This window comes from Pelophylax lessonae (genome assembly GCF_965119305.1).
Source record: "Pelophylax lessonae genome assembly, chromosome: 10".
Taxonomy (NCBI): domain Eukaryota; kingdom Metazoa; phylum Chordata; class Amphibia; order Anura; family Ranidae; genus Pelophylax; species Pelophylax lessonae.
Genome location: NC_138777.1, coordinates 45,336,050 through 45,355,590, shown reverse-complemented (window position 1 = coordinate 45,355,590; position 19,541 = coordinate 45,336,050). Strand labels below are relative to the sequence as shown.

At 43.8% G+C, this 19,541-nt stretch overlaps 1 protein-coding gene across 1 annotated transcript in view; it reads right to left on the bottom strand.

The window, feature by feature from the left end:
- Positions 1 to 448: 448 nt before the first annotated feature.
- F2 (coagulation factor II, thrombin) overlaps positions 449 to 19,541 on the bottom strand; it is a 65,442-nt gene continuing 46,349 nt past the window's right edge. Inside the window, exons 10-14 of the mRNA XM_082271120.1 lie at positions 15,737 to 15,904; positions 13,524 to 13,697; positions 7,765 to 7,943; positions 6,101 to 6,171; positions 449 to 761 (exon numbers count right to left, since the gene is read on the bottom strand). Coding sequence (XP_082127246.1) covers positions 615 to 761; positions 6,101 to 6,171; positions 7,765 to 7,943; positions 13,524 to 13,697; positions 15,737 to 15,904 — 739 coding nt within the window. The 3' untranslated portion in view covers positions 449 to 614. The remainder of the gene's footprint in view (positions 762 to 6,100; positions 6,172 to 7,764; positions 7,944 to 13,523; positions 13,698 to 15,736; positions 15,905 to 19,541) is intronic.

Genomic DNA, 19,541 nt, shown 5'->3' with positions numbered 1-19,541 from the left:
CCCTCAAGTTTTCTCCATCAGTCAGCTAATGTTACCCCAGTTATGAGGGGAAGGGGCAGAGGAAGGCCAAACAAGGATGCTGTGGAGGCAATGGACATCCATCTTATTAACCAATGACAGCATTGGTTTTTAAGGATGCTGGTGTCTATAAAGTCATAATGGTACATATATAAAACCACAGGTTTTCAATAACTAATAGCCAGGCTTCATCCATCTCCTGATTTGTATACAATTTTTGATGAATTTTTAGGAATTTTGCCAAGCACCCTGGTTGAAAAGACTGGGCTAACCAAAGGGGGAAAAAAATAAAATAAGCAAGGCTGGGCAGCAACCCTGAAAATTCCCAGCACTGATGTAAAAACGTGAACTTCGAAACTATGGAAGTGGCATTTTGCTGTTAGACTAGCAGAGCTGTGTGATTCCTAGAATACAGAGACTGCACACAATCTTTGAGGAGGTGTTTAAATCACTTTATTAACATGCACAAATATACTATTGGATATGTTGAGCTGCTATATGCTAAGAAGGCACAAGGCAGTGCCCTGTAAATCTGTTTCTTTCCTTACACAGTTCAGTAAAGGATGCTGGGAGATTTGACTTTTAATATGCCCGCTCTAAGAAAGGACATTTTGATCTACAGTCTTCATGACCCATTTCCGCAAGCGGTGCACATGTGTGTAGAAGCCATACTTGTTATCCCGGTCACAGCCTTCACCCCAGGAGACTATTCCCATTTGGTACCAGCGATTGCTGACTGGGTCCTAAAAGAAAAATGAGATGGGTCCAAATTGGCATGATGATGATACAACAAACATTTAGTCATTTGTGAACATGTAAATGGGAACTTAGTGTTGTCCGAGGGTGGAAAATACTCTTCCCAAACTTTGTACAGTATACATCTATGTCACATCCATCACTTTTGATAGACAAATTCCCAAAGATTTTAGAATAAAAAGTAACTGGATAAATTGTGTAAATGCACAACTCAACTTCTTGTTGTCTAGATCTTTTCTAGGGGAAAGCTTTCTCAATGTCCAGGTGACACCAGGACAATAAATAAGGGATAAAGGGGTATTCAGGACCGGAAGATGCAGACGGCAATCCTGTCTTACCAGATATTCCAACCAAGGGTTCCCCCAAACCTTTTTAAAGGGCCAGTTCACAGTCTTTCAGAGTGTTTTTGTGTCTAAATGCTGGCAGTAGGACTCTAAAAAATGCTTTGGCATCAGTGGTCAGAATGGTGCCCAATCATAAGTGTTCAGTGGGAAAAAAAAATTCCAGCATTGATGGTCAGTGTAGTTTTGAAATCTCACCCCCATCGTTGGTGTAGGTGTGATTCTGAAAGTACTCAACAGTGTTGGTGTTCAGTGGGACTTTTTGTAATAAATGTTTAAAACAATTTAGACTGCATTATCTAACACTCATCTCACTACTATTTGTACTGGAATTGTTGGTATTACAGCACAAGCACACCAGCCATAATTGACTATTGATTAGTCCGTTTTTGAACTTATCTATATGCAGGTGTGCCCAATCAACCAATGAGACTCAAGCATATCACTGGCGTCTTTTATGTCTTACGGGCTATCAGGACAAAGGTTTTTCCCTGCACTGTACATGTTTGTTCTGCAATCCTTTACAGTCTAGTCTCCTTGGACAATTTACTGCTGCAGAATACCGTTCTCTTTCTCCTTATCTTCTTGACAGTTGGGTTAAACTGAGTAGGACACTAGGCAGGAAAAAAACTTGACTGCGTCTATGGGACAGTCCCAGGGGGTATACTTCCACTCTCAGCTATAGGTATTCAGTTTTTTTCTGCCTAGTCAGGAGTAAGGACCTAGTTCCTTGCTGGTATCTTTTGGTCTTTTTCCTTTTTTAAATTGAATTTTTTTTCCTATACTTGTTTTGTTCCTGTGAGCATCTACTCTTAACTGACGGACTGGATAATCTAGATCCAGAGGGTCTTCCTGCTGGGATTGCGGATGGGGCCTGGCCTGTGAGTTAAACGTCTTGCAAGGGCACATACGACCTGGCCTTGACCTGAGTCGCAGGGTTCCTCTTGGCTGAACCCCCCCCCCCCATTCTGATCGAGCGGTGGTCAAGCAGGAGTGATGCCCATCCTGTTCCTGGTATTGTAAGTATCTGTCCCCCCCCCTCCTCCCCATGACCCTGGAGGTTTTTGGGGTGGACGTGGGACAGTCAGACCCCCGGGTTCCCCACCTTCCCATGCAGCTCCCCCCCCCCCCCTTCTCGGTCCTCTGCGGACTTGTTACCCCCATCTGCCCACACCCTCCCTCCCCTCCCATGGGATAGGTTTACCATTTAGGTCAGTCTGGGGTGTCAAGCTGGGGATGGGGGGAGCACGCTGCCGGTGACCGGACGATCGACCTTTGGTTGGGGGCTGTACCTGGTGGGGGCTCCTGCCAGGGCCACTCTTCAAGCTGGGATTGTGTTCAGTGCTCCTGGGGTCCCCCCTGGGCCTTGGGAGCCGCGTAGTGCTGCCATTTTCTTGGGGCCTTGTGGGCTGTGGATCGGCGGCCATGTTTGTGTAGCCTCAGTGGCCATTTTATTGTGGTTTCTCAAATTTCGGTGGCCATGTTTTTGAAGCTATGGGGGTGGTGATTTCGGCAGTGGAACCCCTCCTCATCCCCTAGTGCTGACTCCTGGATCTTTCTCTTTCTGATCGCTGCATGGTGTGCAGTTTGCCTGGTGCTTGTAAGTGCCTGATCGGTAAATCTTTTTGTGGGGTTTTCTCTCCCTCTCTCTACTATAACGTAGTGCTCTGTACTGGACCCTGTGGTACCAGCCACGTGGTGGGGGGTGGGGGGGTCTTTCTGGCAATGTTATACTTTTTTTTGTGTGGGTCCGCCTCTTCAATGGAGTCCCTGGTGCACATTTCCCCACCTGATCCCTTCTCAGAGGCTGCCGGGCCCTCCAGGTCCCACCAATTCTTGACTACACTAACGGCGGCCCTGGAGTCCTTCGTGTTCAAGGTGGATTCGGTCCTGGGAAAACGGGCTAGCAAAAAGCATCCCCTGCCTTCCCCTGCTTCATCTGTCTCATCAGATCCTGAATCTGATTTGGCCGCTGTGGATGCAAGTTACCTTTCTGGGTCTCCGCCCACGCACCCTGTGTGCTCAGATAGTGTAGATGATTCCTCTGCTGCCACGCATGAAAAGGCGCTGCTGCATGCGCTGATTGTGATAGTGTGTGTGAAACTTTAAAGAAAGAGGTTGTTGCTGTGTCAGAGGCGCCGGTCCTTTTTGGCACCCACAGGCCCTCTAAGGTGTCGAGGATGTTCCCCTTCCCCTTTCCCCTTGATAATAACAGTGGGGTTGTCCAAAACGCACTTTTGCGGTCCCTAAGCGTTTTGTGATGCGGTATCCTTATGAGGATTTCTTGCTTAAAAAGTGGACGGTCCCACCTGTAGTGGACTTGCTGGTTTCCAGGTTAACTAAAGCCACCTTGATTCCGGTTGAGTCCCTGGCCTATAAAGATTCGGCTGAAAGGAGGTCGGAGGCGCTGACCCTTCCTATGTTCACTGTGGCTGGTTCAGCAGTTAGGCCGGTATTTACTGGTGTCGCAAACTGACGGAAGTGGGCTAAACCTTTACGCCGGGAGCTGGAGGGGGAACAGCTTCTCCCTGCATTTGCAGAGCAATTGGTCCAGGGGTTACAGTTTGTCTGTGATGCCTCTTTGGATGCGGCTCTCTTGATTTCCAGAATGGCTGTCTCAGCAGTGGTCCTTCGTCTTATTATCTGGCTGAAATGCTGGTCTGCGGATCAGACTTCTAAGAAGGGCTTATCTGATCTCACATTTGTGGGGGATCACCTGTTTTGAGATTCCTTGGATGACAACATTAAGGGCCTCACAGGTGGGAAGAGTACTCTTCTTCCGCTGGCTTCCAAGGGCAAGGAGCCCCCCCCCCCTAGTTGGGGGGGGGGCATTCTTCTCAGCTCAGAAGAGGCCTTTTTATCCCTCAGGGTCTCAAGACAAGGGATCTAAGCCCTTCAGAGCCTCCACCAGAGGTTCCAGGAGGACCTGGTCAGGCAAGTCAAGAGCGGGCTCTTCCAGACCTGCGGATAAGGCTTCCTCTGCATGAAGGGGCGCCCTCACCCCTATCTGAGGTGGGGGGACATCTTTGCTGGTTTTCGGATCTGTGGACCTCCCTGGTAAAAGACAAGTGGGTCCACAAAGTCATTTGGTTGGCTACAAGATCAAGTTTCGGTCTTCTCCTCCGGAAAAGTTCTTCCCTTACAACTTGCGCTTGTCCCCAGATCACTTACGGGGTCTAATTGTGGCAGTGCAAGACTTGTTACTTCAAGGGGTGATTGTCCTGATTCCAACTTCGGAATGTTTTCAGGGGTTTTACTCAAACCTGTTACAGTTCCCAGGAAGGAAAGCAAGGTCTGTCCAATTCTGGACCTCAAGGCGCTAAACTGCTTTGTGCGGGTACAGAAGTTCTGAGTTGAGTCCATTCACACAGTAGTGGTGTCCCTACATCAGAGGGATTTTCTCGCTTCTATCGACATCATGGACGCCTACCTTCACATTCAAATAGGCGCCGGTCACCAGCGCTTCCTCTTCTTTGCCATAGGCGAGGAGCATTATTCGTTTTTGCTATTACCCTTTGGTCTCGCCTCCGCTCCTTGAGTCTTCCGACTGATCTGATGGACAACTTTGAGATTACTCTGTGAACTCTGAGGGAGTTTGGTTGGATTCTGAACCTTCAGAAGTCTGCTCTGGTTCTGTCCACGAGACTGGACTATCTGGGTCTGACTCTGCCTCAGCTAGAGTGTTTCTTCCTCTGGACTATCTGGGTCTGACTCTGCCTCAGCTAGAGTGTTTCTTCCTCTGGACTATGCCTCAGCTAGAGTGTTTCTTCCTCTGGACTATCTGGGTCTGACTCTGCCTCAGCTAGAGTGTTTCTTCCTCTGGACTATGCCTCAGCCAGAGTGTTTCTTTCTCGGAAAAATTCCAGAAATTGCAGGAGGCAATCTAGCTTCTGTTATCCAGCAGAGGGTCATCCCTACGGGCTTGCATGCGGGTGCTGGGCCTGATGGTGTCTACCTTCGAGGCGGTTTCGTTTGCACAGTTCCACACGAGATCCCTGCAAAGAGATCATGGTGAAATGGGACAAGAATCCTCAGTCTCTAGACAATCTGATCCTGTTGAGCCATGGTACGAGAGGGTCCCTGATCTGGTGGCTTTGTTCTCTGGCACTTCGACAGGGAAAACTGTACTGGACGGTTGTTACCACGGATGCTAGCTTGTCTGGACTGGGAGGTGTCCTTGGCACAGATTGTGCTCAGGGGTCTGGATCCTTCCAGAGTTGAAACTGCCTGTGTACTGCCCCCAGAGATATAGTGGAAAAATTACGTCCAGGCTGTGTGTACTGTCCCCAGAAATACAGTGGAAAAGTGACGTCCAACCTGTGTGTGTTCCACTGTATCTCTGGGGGCAGCAAAGTGATGTCTAGCCTGTATGCGCTGCCCCCCAGATATGTAGTGGAAAAATGACATCTAGCCTGTGTGCTGCCCCCAGAAATACAGTGGAAAAATTATGTCCAGCCTGTGTGTGCTGCCCCCAGAGAGACAGCAGAAAAGTGATGTCCAGCCTGTGTGCTGCCCCCAGAGATACAGTAGAAGAGTGACATCCAGCCTGTGTGCTGCCCCCAGAGATACAGTGGAAGAGTGACGTCCAGCCTGTGTGCTGCCCCCAGAGATACAGTGGAAGAGTGACGTCCAGCCTGTGTGCTGCCCCCAGATATACAGTGGAAGAGTGACGTCCAGCCTGTGTGCTGCCCCCAGATATACAGTGGAAGAGTGACGTCCAGCCTGTGTGCTGCCCCCAGATATACAGTGGAAGAGTGACATCTAGCCTGTGTGTGCTGCCCCCAGAGATACAGTGGAAAAAGGAGTGTAGACACGAAGGGACAAGAAGTGTTATTCTTTGGATCACGAGGTGAAAATAAAGGAAAAAAGAAAAGAAAAACCACGACTAAGGACTGCAAAGCACCAATAAACAAAATTAAAAACGTTTGGTTTTAAATACGCTTTGATGTAATTATGCTTCTAGTGAAAGTTCTAGTGAGCCTTACCTTCATGGTAAAGGGACCACCGCTGTCCCCTTCACATGCATCTCCTCTTTTGTTGTCTTCTGGCTTGTAACCTGAAAAAAAATATTAAAATGGATTCATTCAGTTCTCCTGTATTCTGGGCAGATATAAATATACATAAGAGGGAGGAAGAAATTCAAGTCTGACCACTGTACTGTATTGGCAGGAAGTATGCTTAGATTAGGCCATGTTATTCCAGTTTCAGTTATCCAGCATATTCTTTTTTTTTTTTTCTTTTTTGTTTTGAGTATTACTGATGACGGGGCAGGCGGGGGCACTCCTGTGTATAAAGGCGATTTAAGTGACTTTGAACATGGCATGGTTGTTGCTGCCTGACGGGCTGCTCTGCTTCAAAAACTGCTGATCTACTTGGGATTTTCACGCACAACCATCTCGGGTTTACAGAGAATGGTCAGAAAAAGAGAAAATATCTAGTGAGGGGCAGTTATGTGGAGGAAAATGCTTTGCTGATGTCAGAGGTGAATGGGCAGACTGGTTTGAGATGAAAGAAAGGCAACGGTAACTCCAATAATCACTCGTTACAACCAAGGTTAGCAGAATACCATCTCTAAACGCACAACACATCGTATCTTGAAGCAGATAGACTACAGCAGCAGAAGACCACTACAGGTGCCATTCCTGACAGCTAAGAACAGGAAACTGAGGCTAAAATTCACACAGGCTCACCAAAATTGGACAATAGAAGATTGGAAAACATTGCCTGGTCTGATGAGTCTTGATTTTCTCTGGAACAAGGTTTGTCCAGTCATGTGTCTCTGGATGTAGGTTGCCATCATCCCATAATGTAAATGAAGAAGAAATTCCCCTACAATGTTGGTCTTTAAGGGCGACCTTAACATCCAATAATACCTATTATTGGAGGTTAAGTTCGCCCTTAAAGTCCCACATTTTAGGGGAATTACTTCTTCACTTGATTTCATCTGCAACATTCAGATGGTAGGGTCAGACTTTGGCATAAACAACATGAAAGCATGGATCCATCCTGCCTTGCATCAATAGTTCAGGCGGGTGGTGTAATGGTGTGGGGGATATTTTCTTGGCACACTTTGGGCCCCTTGGTACCAAATGAGCATCGTTTAAACGTCACAGCCTACCTGAGTATTGTCACTGACCATGTCCATCCCTTTATGACTACAGTGTACCCATCTTCTGATGGCTCCTTCCAGCAGGATAATGCAACACACACCTAAAAAAATGTTTTGTCTGGGTTGCACTTTAAGGGCTCGTTCACACTAGCTTTGTTCTCTTTAGAGTGATTTGTGTTGGGATTGCACTTTTGTCAGGCAATGGGGAGGCATTGTATTGCCTTATCACTGCCTGCTTGAACCCTGCACTAGCACGCCACCACCATGTGCATTGCAGGGCGCTTGCAATTCACTTGAATTGACAGGAAGTATAATTCCTACTGTGGCCGTGAAACAAAGCATGGATGCCCCGGTATGTGTACAACCCCAGCTGATGCCTCTGCAACTAAAGGGCGTAGCAGTTGGTGGTAAAAGTGTAGCACAACCATGGGGTTTTACTCATCCCCCCCCCAACGGCTTGTGTGAACAAAAGCCCTTATTGACATGCATTTTTTCTACTCCTTGAAGCTTAGCTGTTATAAATATCTACATTCATCTTACCTGCACAGAACATGTTATCTGTGACTTTGACCTTGGTGGAGGATTTGCACCTCTCCTGCTCCACAATGGGAAGGTTAATCTGCTGTAGGATCTGTGGTTGCTTAGGACCTCCAGTGCTCCAGTTTTCCTGAAGATTGCCCCAACCTGTCACTCGACCTTTGTATCCTGCCTGAAAAAGTCTGTAGAGAGATCATATAATGGTATACACCATTTTCATAATTATTAGGTCAATGGCTTTCGTAAAAGAATTCTCTTCTTACACAGTATCTGTTATGTATTCAGATATGGATAAAAAAAACAGACTCTTTTACGTAGATAAAAAAACAGATCTATACTAAGCAATTTAAAGTTTTTACAATGAAAAACACGAAGCCACTGGCTGCCTATATATATATATATATATATATATACATATACATATTATGTATATACTGTACCTACTCATGTTGGTATTTCATAGATGAAACTTTTCAAGCAGTTACAACTTTGAAGTCTATGTAAATGCACTATATTGGGACATCTGTCTTTACCTGCACATAAACTTTAATGGCATCCGAGTCTTAGTCCGTAGAGTTCAATATTGAGTTGGCCCACCCTTTGCAGCTAAAACAGCTTCAACTCTTCTGGGAAAGCTGTCGACAAGGTTTAGGAGTGTGACTATGGGAATGTTTGACCATTCTTCCAGAAATGCATTTGTGAGGTCAGGCACTGATGTTTGACGAGAAGGCCTGGCTCCCAATCTCCACTCTAAATCATTACAAAGGTGTTCTATCGGGTTGAGGTCAGGACACTGTGAAGGCCAGTCAAACTTCCACACCAAACTCGCCCATCCATGTCTTGATGGACCTTGCTTTGTGCACTGGTGTGCAGTCATGTTGGAACAGGAAGGGGCCATCCCCAAACTGTTCCCACAAAGTTGGGAGCATGAAATTGTCCAAAATGTCTTGGTATGCTGATGCCTTAAGAGTTCCCTTCACTGGAAATAAGGGGCCAAGCCCAACCCCTGAATAACAACCCCACACCATAATCCTCCCTCCACCAAATGATTTGCACAAAGCAAGGTCCATAAAGACATAGATGAGCACATTTGGGGTGGAGGAACTTGACTGGCCTGCACAGAGTCCTGACCTCAACCCGGTAGAACACCTTTAGGATCAATTAGAGAGGAGACTGCAAGCCAGGCTCTCTTCAACATGAGTGTCTGACCTCAAAAATGCGCTTCTGGAAGAATGGTCCCATAGACACACTCCTAAACCTTGCTAGAATAGTTGAAGCTGTTATAGCTGCAAAAGGTGGGCCAACTCAACATTGAATCCTACGGACAAAGACTGGGATGCCATTAAAGTTCACGTGTGTGTAAAGGCAGGCGTCCCAATACTTTTAACACTATAACGCATACAGGTGCATCTCATAAAAATAGAATATCATCAAAAAGTTAATTTGTTTCAGTAATTCAATTCAAAAAGTAAAACTCATATATTTTATATAGATGCATTACATACAGAGGGATATATTTCAAGAATTCCTTTCTTTTAATTTTGATGATTATGGCTTACAGCTAGTGAAAACCCAAAATGCACAATCTCAGAGGATTAGAATATTTCATAAAACCAACAAAAAAAGGATTTCCAATACAAAAATGCTGGCTTACTAAAAGGTATGTCCCACTATTCCCTTCTCCTATCCCAATTACAAAATAAATATATAGGTGTATGTATGTGTGTGTATATATATATATATATATACACACACACACACACTTTCACAAAAGTGAGTACACCCCTCACATTTTTGTAAATATTTTATTATACCTTTTCATGTGACAACACTGAAGAAATTACACTTTCACTACTTTACATTGTAGCAGTGTACAGCTTGTATAACAGTGTAAATTTGCTGTCCCCTCAAAATAACTTAAGGCACAGCCATTAATGTCTAAACCACTGGCAACAAAAGTGTGTGCGCCCCTAAGTGAAAACGTCCTAATTGGGTCCAATTAGCCATTTTCCCTCCCTGGTGTCATGTGACTCATTTGTGTTACAAGGTCTCAGGTGTGAATGGGGAGCAGGTGTGTTAAATTTGGTGTTATCGCTCTCACTCTCTCATACTGGTCACTGGATTCAACATGGCACCTCATGGCAAAGAACTCTCTGAGGATCTGAAAAAAATAATTGTTGCTCTACATAAAGATGGCCTAGGCCAGTGATGGCAAACCTTGGCACCCCAGATGTTTTGGAACTACATTTCCCATGATGCTCAACTACACTGCAGAGTGCATGAGCATAATGGGAAATGTAGTTCCAAAACATCTGGAGTGTCGAGGTTCGCCATCACTGGCCTAGGCTATACAAAGATTGCCAAGACCCTGAAACTGAGCTGCAGCACAGTGGCCAAGACCATACAGTGGTTTAACAGGACAGGTTCCACTCAAAACAGGCCTCACCATGGTCCACCTATTAAGTTAAGTGCACATGCTCAGCGTAATATCCAGAGGTTGTCTTTGGGAAATAGACGTATGAGTGCTGCCAGCATTGCTGCAGAGGTTGAAGGGGTGGGGGGGTCAGCCTGTCAGTGCTCAGACCATACGCTGCACACTGCATCAAATTGGTCTGCATGGCTGTCGTCTCAGAAGGAAGCCTCTTCTAAAGATGATGCACAAGAGAGCCCGCAAACAGTTTGCTGAAGACAAGCAGACTAAGGACATGGATTACTGGAACTATGTCCTGTGGTCTGATGAGACCAAGATAAACTTATTTGGTTCAGATGGTGTCAGGCGTATGTGGCGGCAACCAGGTGAGGAGTACAAAGACAAGTGTGTCTTGCCTACAGTTAAGCATGGTGGTGGGAGTGCCATGGTCTGGGGCTGCATGAGTGCTGCTGGCACTGTGGAGCTACAGTTCATTGAGGGAACCATGAATGCCAACATGTACTGTGACATACTGAAGCAGAGTATGATCCCCTCCCTTCGGAGACTGGGCCACAGGGTAGTATTCAAACATAATAACGACCCCAAACACACCTCCAAGAAAACCACTGCCTTGCTAAATAAAATGAGTGTAATGGTGATGCATGTCTCCAGACCTAAACCCTATTGAGCATCTGTGGGGCATCCTCAAACGGAAGGTGGAGGAGTGCAAGGTCTCTAGAATCCACCAGCTCCGTGATGTCATCATGGAGGAGCGGAAGAGGACTCCAGTGGCAACCTGTGAAGCTCTGGTGAACTCCATGTCCAAACGGGTTAAGGCAGTGCTGGAAAATAATGGTGGCCACACAAACTATTGACACTTTGGGCTCAATTTGGACATGTTCACTTAGGGGTGTACTCACTTTTGTTGCAAGCGGTTTAGACATTAATGGCTGTGTGTGGAGTTATTTTGAGGGGACAGCAAATGTACACTGTTATACAAGCTGTACACTCACTACTTTACATTGTAGCAAAGTGTAATTTCTTCAGTGTTGTCACATGAAAAGATATAATAAAATATTTACAAAAATGTGGGGGTGTACTAACTTTTCTGAGATACTGTATGTATGTGTGTGTGTGCGTGTGTGTGTGTATATACACACACACACACACTACTGTGCAAAAGTTTTAGGCAGGTGTAAGAAAATTTTTATAAATTAAGAATGCTTTAGAAATATAAGTGTTTTTATATATATATATATATATATATATATATATATATATATATATATATATATATTATCAATTAATAAAATGGAAAGTAAATGAACATAAGAGAAATCCAAATCAAATCAATATTTGGTGTGATCACCCTTTGCCTTCAAAACAGCATTAATTCTTCTAGGTGCAGTTGCATGCAGTTTTTCAAGGCACTCGATAGTTGATTGTTTCAAACATCTTGAAGAACTAACCACGGGTCGTCTGTGGATGTCGGCTGCCTCAAATCCTTTCTGTTTCATCATGTTATCCCAGACAGACTCCATAATGTTGAGATCAGGGTTCTGTGGGGACCAACCCATCACTTCCAGGACTCCTTGCTCTTGATTACGCTAAAGATAATTCTTAATGACATTGGCTGTATGTTTGGGGTCGTTGTCCTGCTGCATAATAAATTTGGGGATAATCACACCTCCCTGATGGTATGCTATGATGGATAAGTATCTGCCTGTATTTCTCAGCATTGAGAACACCATTGATCCTGACCAAATCCACATTTCCATTTGTAGAAATGCAGCCCCAAATTTGCAAGGAACCTCCATAATGCTTCAGTGTTGCCTGTAGACACTCATTATTGTACCACTCCCCAGCCCTTTGGTGAACAAACTGCCTCCTGCTACAGCTAAATATTTCACATTTTGACTCCTCAGTCCAGAGCAACTGCTGTCTTTTTTCTGCACCCCAGTCCCTATGTTTCTGTGCATATTTGAGTCACTTAGCCTTGTTTCCACACCAGAGGTATGGCTCTTTGGCTGCAATTCTTCCATAAAGACCACTATGCTATAACTAAGCACTAGCTTGGGTGCGAAACGCGTTAGCTGCCAGTGTCATCATCTCCGCTGTGGTATAATTATCCTTCATGTATTTTTGTTTTCTTCAATAAAGGACTCATTTTTTAGTGGAGTGCCGCCATCTAGTCCATTTCATCCATATGCTTCCATGAAGACCACTTCTGGAAAGACTTCTCCAGACAATGGATGAGTGTACCAGGGTCCCATTGGTTTCCGCCAGTTCTGTGCTGATGGTACTGCTGGACATCTTCCAATGTCGAAGAGAAGTTAGCATGATGTGTCTTTCGTCTGTTGCATTAAGTTTCCTTGGCTGACCATTGTGTCTACAGTCCTCAATATTGCCTGTTTCTTTGTGCTTCTTCAAAAGAGCTTGAACACCACATCTTGAAGCCCCAATCTTTGCCTGGGAGAGACCTTGTGGATGCAGTATAACTATGTTGTGTCTTGTTGCTGTGCTCAGTCTTGCTATGGTGTATGACCTGTGCCATGAAACTGTCTTCCACAACCTCACCTTAGTAGCAGAGTTTGGCTGTTCCTTACCCAGTGTTAAGCCTTTTACACAGCTATCTCTGTTTCAGTTAATGACTGTGTTTCAATCTACATATGAAACTGATGATCATTAGCACCTGCTTGGTATAATTGGTTAATTGCACACCTGACTCTAATCCTACAAAATCCTTGATGTTGTGCAAGTGTAGACATTGATGCTGGTTTGAAGCCAAAGTATAGTCACACCAACTATTGATTTGATTTAAATTTTCTTCTTTTCGCTCACCTTGCATTTTATAAATTGATAAAAATAAACAATAAAAAAAAAATATATATAGAAAGCATTCTTACTTTACAGCATTTCTTCACACCTGCCTCAAGCCATTTGCACATTACTGCATATTATTCATAGGCAGGAGACATAAGCCAACAGAAAGGTGAGCATAACAGCTCTTCCATTACAAGGACCTTCCTTTAGGATTTTTTTTTTTAGCCTGACAGAGTCTCTTTACGTGAGTGTCACAAAATGGGACAATTAGCAGGACATTCATGCCTGCACCTAGAGATCCTCCAAGATGCTGGAAAATGTTTGTGTTCCTCCGTGCACAAATCTGTGGACAAAACCTTTAACACACAACCAATGCATTCACAGACGAGCTCTAAAAATGAATGCAGCGGTAAGGAATACGAGAGCAGGCAGATATCTTGCAAGCCATGGATGTCAGAAAGACATCTTCCTTGTGTGTGGTCAGCCAAACCAACAGACAAATGAAAGCTGAAATAAGAGGGCTCCTTACGATTGTACAATCTCTTTGGTGGGCAGGCACACAGGGTGGATATAGCTGGTAAAGAGCAGAGGTCTTCTTAGCTGCATAAGTGCGATGTCTCGGTCAAGATTTTCCTTCCAGTTGTATTTTGGGTGCACAATAATGCGCTGAAGCTGTAGAATTCTTTCATCTGGCTTTTCATACCTGGAATGACAGGAAAAACATGAATGTAATTTTTGTTCATACAGTTTAGTGAGGGTTGTGGGCCAATCAACTGAACACACCCAACCAAACTTCACTATGTTCATTCCAACGTTCTTCATGGGTGTTCACAAGCCATTGATGTAGTTACCTATGCATGTTCTGAAAAGGGCGCCATCATCTAAGGGTCCTTTCACACGGGGTGGACCGTTTTTTGATCCGCTCCGGCACTTTTTTTTTTTTTTTTACGGACACGGGTGACACTTGTGTCATCCGGTCCGTATGTCCGCTTATCATCCCATCCGTTTGCAGATGATACGAGATGAAACGGAGATAATGTATGTCAATGGGTATGCGGATGTCAGCGGATGACACCGCTGACATCCATTTTTGCGTCCGTTCCGTTTTTTTAAACAGAAGAAAAATAGGGTTCTCTTCCGTTCCAAAAAACAGAACTGATAGGAAAGGACGCAAATCGGATGTCAGCGGATGGTCGTCCGCTGACATCCGCAATCCCATTGACATGCATTATGTCCGTTTTTCATCCGCAAAAATGAAAAACGGACACACGAACTGCCCGTGTGAAAGGACCCTCAGTGTATACACTTAGATGGTAGCGCCCTCTTGTGTTCTCTTACTATTGGTGCATTAGGCAACTCAAGACCTAATTTATGGGGAGCAGGGACCATTGAATATAGTGACTTTTTAACCATTGCATCACCTACGTCTTCATTCCGTGGGCAATAAAGGAAGTCTGTCAGTCCATTAGCATTTCCCCCTTTTTTTTTACCTATGCATGTTTCACATCTCAGAATATATTTTTAGTATTATTTAAAAAGTATTTCCAGCTTGCACCATGTCATATCAAACCCAAAAGTGGAAACAAATGAATATATGTCTTGATAAAAGAAATGTGATAAATTACATATAGGGGACCAATTTGTTATTTGCAGCCTTGATACTGACTTCTTCCAGTGTGGCAGAATAAGTAGTTCTGAAGCTGCACAAACTAAGACCTCTAGTAAAGGAAAAGTTTTTTTATTACTTTTGGACAGAACGGTGAGGGGTTTGAACCCCTGTTGGGTTTTAATTACTAACTGTGTTGCTGCTAAGATGGTCCACTTTTTTTCTCCTGGTGACTACTGTCACTGGGGAATAGCCATCTTGGGGGAGCTTCATTTGAGACAGCTATATCCAGCCTTGGTCCCTAAAGGAGAGTGATACGCCCCTGGGAAGGGATAGACATCTATACCTTATGGTCGGAAGCTGACTTTGGATACTGTCCACACTACCCATATACTAACAGAGGTTCCAGGCCTACCCTCTTTAGAATTCTAGTAAGAAGCCACGCATACCACTTGGGTGACACCAGACAAGTTTTGTGCACGTGTGGAGGTTATAGTTTATTGCACCTGGCTCTTGTTACCAGTCGGTAAGGGGCCGTCTTATTCACGTTTCTGTCACAGATTTGTCGTCTCACAGTGGTCTAATTGGAAGACACTTCTTTCTTTAAAAGACTCTTTGTGTGTTATCATGCATATGCATTCTTTTGAGAGATTGTTTTTCTAAATGGACTTTTAAAGTATTTATTTTTTTTAGTTTTTTTTATTACCACTGTCTGTGTGGTTCAGTATCACGATATGATTTATTGTGTTGGTTGTATACACTCTATGCCACATTGTAAGCGCACTATTTTATTTTTTCACTGTTATTTTCACCTTTTCTAGTGCAGCTGCATATTATTTAGGTTATGTCCAAACCTTAGGGCCTTAGTCATAAGTCATATGACTAAAGCCTTAAGCTTGGGGCAGAAACGTGTCAATTCTTTTAAAGTAATGGATATGGAATAAAGCTTGAGCTATTTTTATCATCAGTCAAGTCAGTGCCAGATTTCCTACTTTCTTCATGCTTGTTTACGGTATGTACAGCATATATACTGGCATAGACTACTGCACCTATCCCAGTGGACACTAAATTCAGGGGTTGGAGCATCCCAATAATTCTTTTTTCGATTGAGTGGACAAATGGGTGAATTCTCTTACTTTAATCTGTTGTGCTTTCCAATGCGCACGAGCAGGTCATCTATTGTGAAGTTCTTGTCCCAGGGAGGGTAGAAGATGCAGTGAGCAGCTGTGAGTATCCAGGTATCGCTGATAAGACTGGCCCCGCAGAGTAGCTCCTGTGGTTGTCTTTTATAGAGCATCACCTGCCTATTACAGAAATAAAAAGGATCAGTCAGCATGGCATTCACAGAAAGCCAAATTCCAAAAATACGTGGGGTGTTCAAGTCAAACCAGGACTTTTGAGTTTGACGTAGTGCGATGAGCAGTATGAGCTTGTGCGTCCTTCTACGCCATGCAGACTTCAACTCTTCTGTGCTTACTACTTCCACTTACTACTGCGTGTAGTACCGCAATGCTATCATTACTTTTTATACCTGTAAAATTAGAAGTCACAGTTTGACTTGAACGCCCCTTGTGCATGGGTGTGGCCTAAAATCCAATAGGATCTCTACCTTTGTCTCCTAACCTGTATTGGAAAATCCCAACTGAAATCCCATTATCTGAATGGCTGAGTCAGAATGACAGATTAGACAGCTGCCACTGCCTCTCCTTCATGAAATGCCAGACAAATCAGACATAGGGGGAGGAGCAGTGACAACCTATAGGAAAGGATGAGTAGGTGACCTCTACATAATGACATGGCACTGTTCTTTGCATCTTTCTCCTTTGGGTTCAGGGTGACTTGATGCTGTGCCTCCAAGAGGCATGCCCTTGACACCTTGAACTCACAGGAAGTGTGTCAAATGATGCCGGGCGTAATTCAACACGGAAGAGGACCGACACTGGGTGACAAAGCGGTGAGTCTGTGGGGGATGGTGCAATGATAGAGCAAGAACTGTAGCCATAGCTACTTTTTTATTTTTTATAGTTAAAGTGGTTGTAAACCTCCGAAATGAAAAATAAACAAAGCATATCCTTCTATAGTGTGCACTTGCCTCAATCCAAAGCACCTATTGTGATTTCTGTCTGCTCTGTCATTCCTCTGCTATCTGCAGACATCACAGAATCGCCACCCCCTTTCACCCCCCACCAGCACCAACAGGTAAATGACAGCATCAGCCGTGCTTGCTTCTCTATGAGATTGTGTAGGGGGGAAGTCCTTTCCCCTCCACTCAGGTCTCAGAGTACACTCAGCTTCATGCGCTACGCTGTGCAGTATGTGTGTTAGCAAATACCCGATCCCTGCCTTCTGGAGCTCAGAAATGCAGTGTAAAGAGTCGTGGCCGGCTGTGAATGCAGATGGACACTGCTGTATAGAGCTCTGTGACCAGTGCCGGGACAAGGTCATCCAGTGCCAAGGGCAAGGATGCCAAACTGCGCCCCCCTTCCCTTAGGGTTAGGGTCAAGGTGCCCCCCCCCCCATGCCTGCAATAAACCATTGCACCCAGGGCAACCGTCCCTCCTGCCTGCCCCTTGTCCCGGCCCTGTCTGTGACAGTGGGTTCCCTGCAGTAAAATAAAGCAACTGCAAGCACTCCTGAGGGCTCATAAAGGATCTGAGAGTGGCCAAAAACAACCAGGAAGATGGGGAAAAGAAAAGAGGAATTCCCCGCAAATTAGATGACTTTAGAAGCCCGGCTGGGACACCGGAACCATTAAAGATTGCGCTGGCTCCTCCTCCCCAAACAGCAGGAAACCAGAGCTGGAGAGGGAGAGGAAACACAGACTGCACCATACGAAAAGTCTGCAACTACAGGATGACACCAGCAGCCCTCAAACAGAAGAGGGAAATCACTCCATCTAAAAGGAAATGTAAGTGATACTTCTAATGATTGTGATATCACACTGGGGAAAAAACCCATACAATGCAAAACTAAACCCAATACCCACTTCAGGCCAACCTATATCTGATTCCACAATTTAAAACATAATGATGTCATTAAGAGGAGCCCTACAACATGATTTGATGAGCTTTATACATCAATTAAAAAAGAAATAGCTGCCCTTGAAGATAGAGTGGAATATGTAGAGAACAAAATGTGTGATTTTACTGACGCACATAACGATTTAGTCGACGCACACCTTAAGCTGGATGATGAGATGAAAAATCTCAAATTGAAAGTGGCAGACCTAGAAGACAGATCCAGATGGAATAATCTAAAATTCCGAGGCATTCCTGAAAACGTAAAACCTGCTGATCTGAAGCGTTTCTTTAACCACTTCCATACAGAGCAGTTAGACCCCCTTCCTTCCCAGACCAATTTTCAGCTTTCAGCACTCTCACACTTTGAATGACAATTGCTCAGTCATGCTACACTGTAACCAAACAAAATTTTTATCATTTTTTTCACACAAATAGAGCTTTCTTTTGGTGGTATTTGATCACAACTGGGTTTTTTTTTCTTCGTGATATAAGCAAAAAAAGAGCAAAAATTTTGAAAAAAAAACACTTTTTTTTAGTTTCTATTATACAATTTTGCAAAAAATTAATTTTTCTTCATACATTTGGGCCAAAATTTATACTGCTACATATCTCTGGTAAAATTAACCCAAATTAGTGTATATTATTTAGTCTGTGTGAAAGTTATTGAGTCTAGAAGCGATGGTACCAATTACTGAAAATTGATCACACCAGATGTACTGACTGCCTATCTCCTTTCTTGAGGCCCTGAAATGTCAGGACAGTACAAATACCCCCCAAATGACCCCTTTTTGTAAAGTAGACAGTCCAAGGTATTTAGTAAGAGGCATGGTGAGTTTTTTGAAGTTATAATTTTTTCCCACAATTCTTGGGAAAATTAAGAAAAAAATTTTTTTTTCTTTTTTTTCCCAAAACGTTGTCAATTTATAAGCTATTTCTAACACATAGCATGTACACAGCAAAAATGACACCCCAAAATTCATATTGTTACTCCTTCTGAGTATGGTGATACCACATGTGTGAGCCTTTTACACAGCCTGGCCACAAAAAGAGACTCCACGTCCAAGTAGCACCATAAGGCGTTTTAGGAGCATAAATACACATAAAACTTTCTTACTACCTATCACACTTTTCAAGGCCCTAGAGCACCAATACAATGGAAAAGTCCACAAAATGACCCCATTTTGGAAAGCAAACACTCCAACGTATATTCTATGAGGCATTATGGGTCCTTTGAACATGTCATTTTTTTCCACAAGTTTTTGGAAAATGTGGGAAAAAAATAAAAACTTTTTTTTTTTTACACAAAGTTGTCAATTTATAGGATATTCCTAACACATAGCATGTACACAGCAAAAATGACACCCCAAAATACATTCTGCCACTCCTCCTGAGTATGGCAATACCACATGTGTGAGACTTTTTCACAGCCTAGCCATATAGAGGGGCCTAACATCCAAGGCACATCATCATGCATCCTAGCCACTTGCCTAGGCCTATTTTTGACATTTGGTGTTTACAAGCTAAAATCAGTTGTTTTGCTAGAAAACTGCTTAGAACCCCCAAACATTATATATTTTTTTTTAGCAGAGACCCTAGAGATTAAAGTGGAGATTATTGCAATATTTTTTATCACACCGTATTTGCGCAGCGGTCTTCCAAACGCAATTTTTTTGGAAAAAATTCAATTTTTTAATTAAAAAATAAGAAACCAGTAAAGTTAGCCCAATTTTTTTCCATAATGTGAAAGATAATGTTATGCCGAGTAAATAGATACCCAACATGTCATGTTTCAAAATTGCGCACGCTCACGGAATGGCGACAAACTTTGGTACTTAAAAATCCCCATAGGCGACAATTTAAAAATTTCTACAGGTTGCCATCTTTGAGTTACAGAGGAGGTCTAGGGCTCAAATTAATCCCC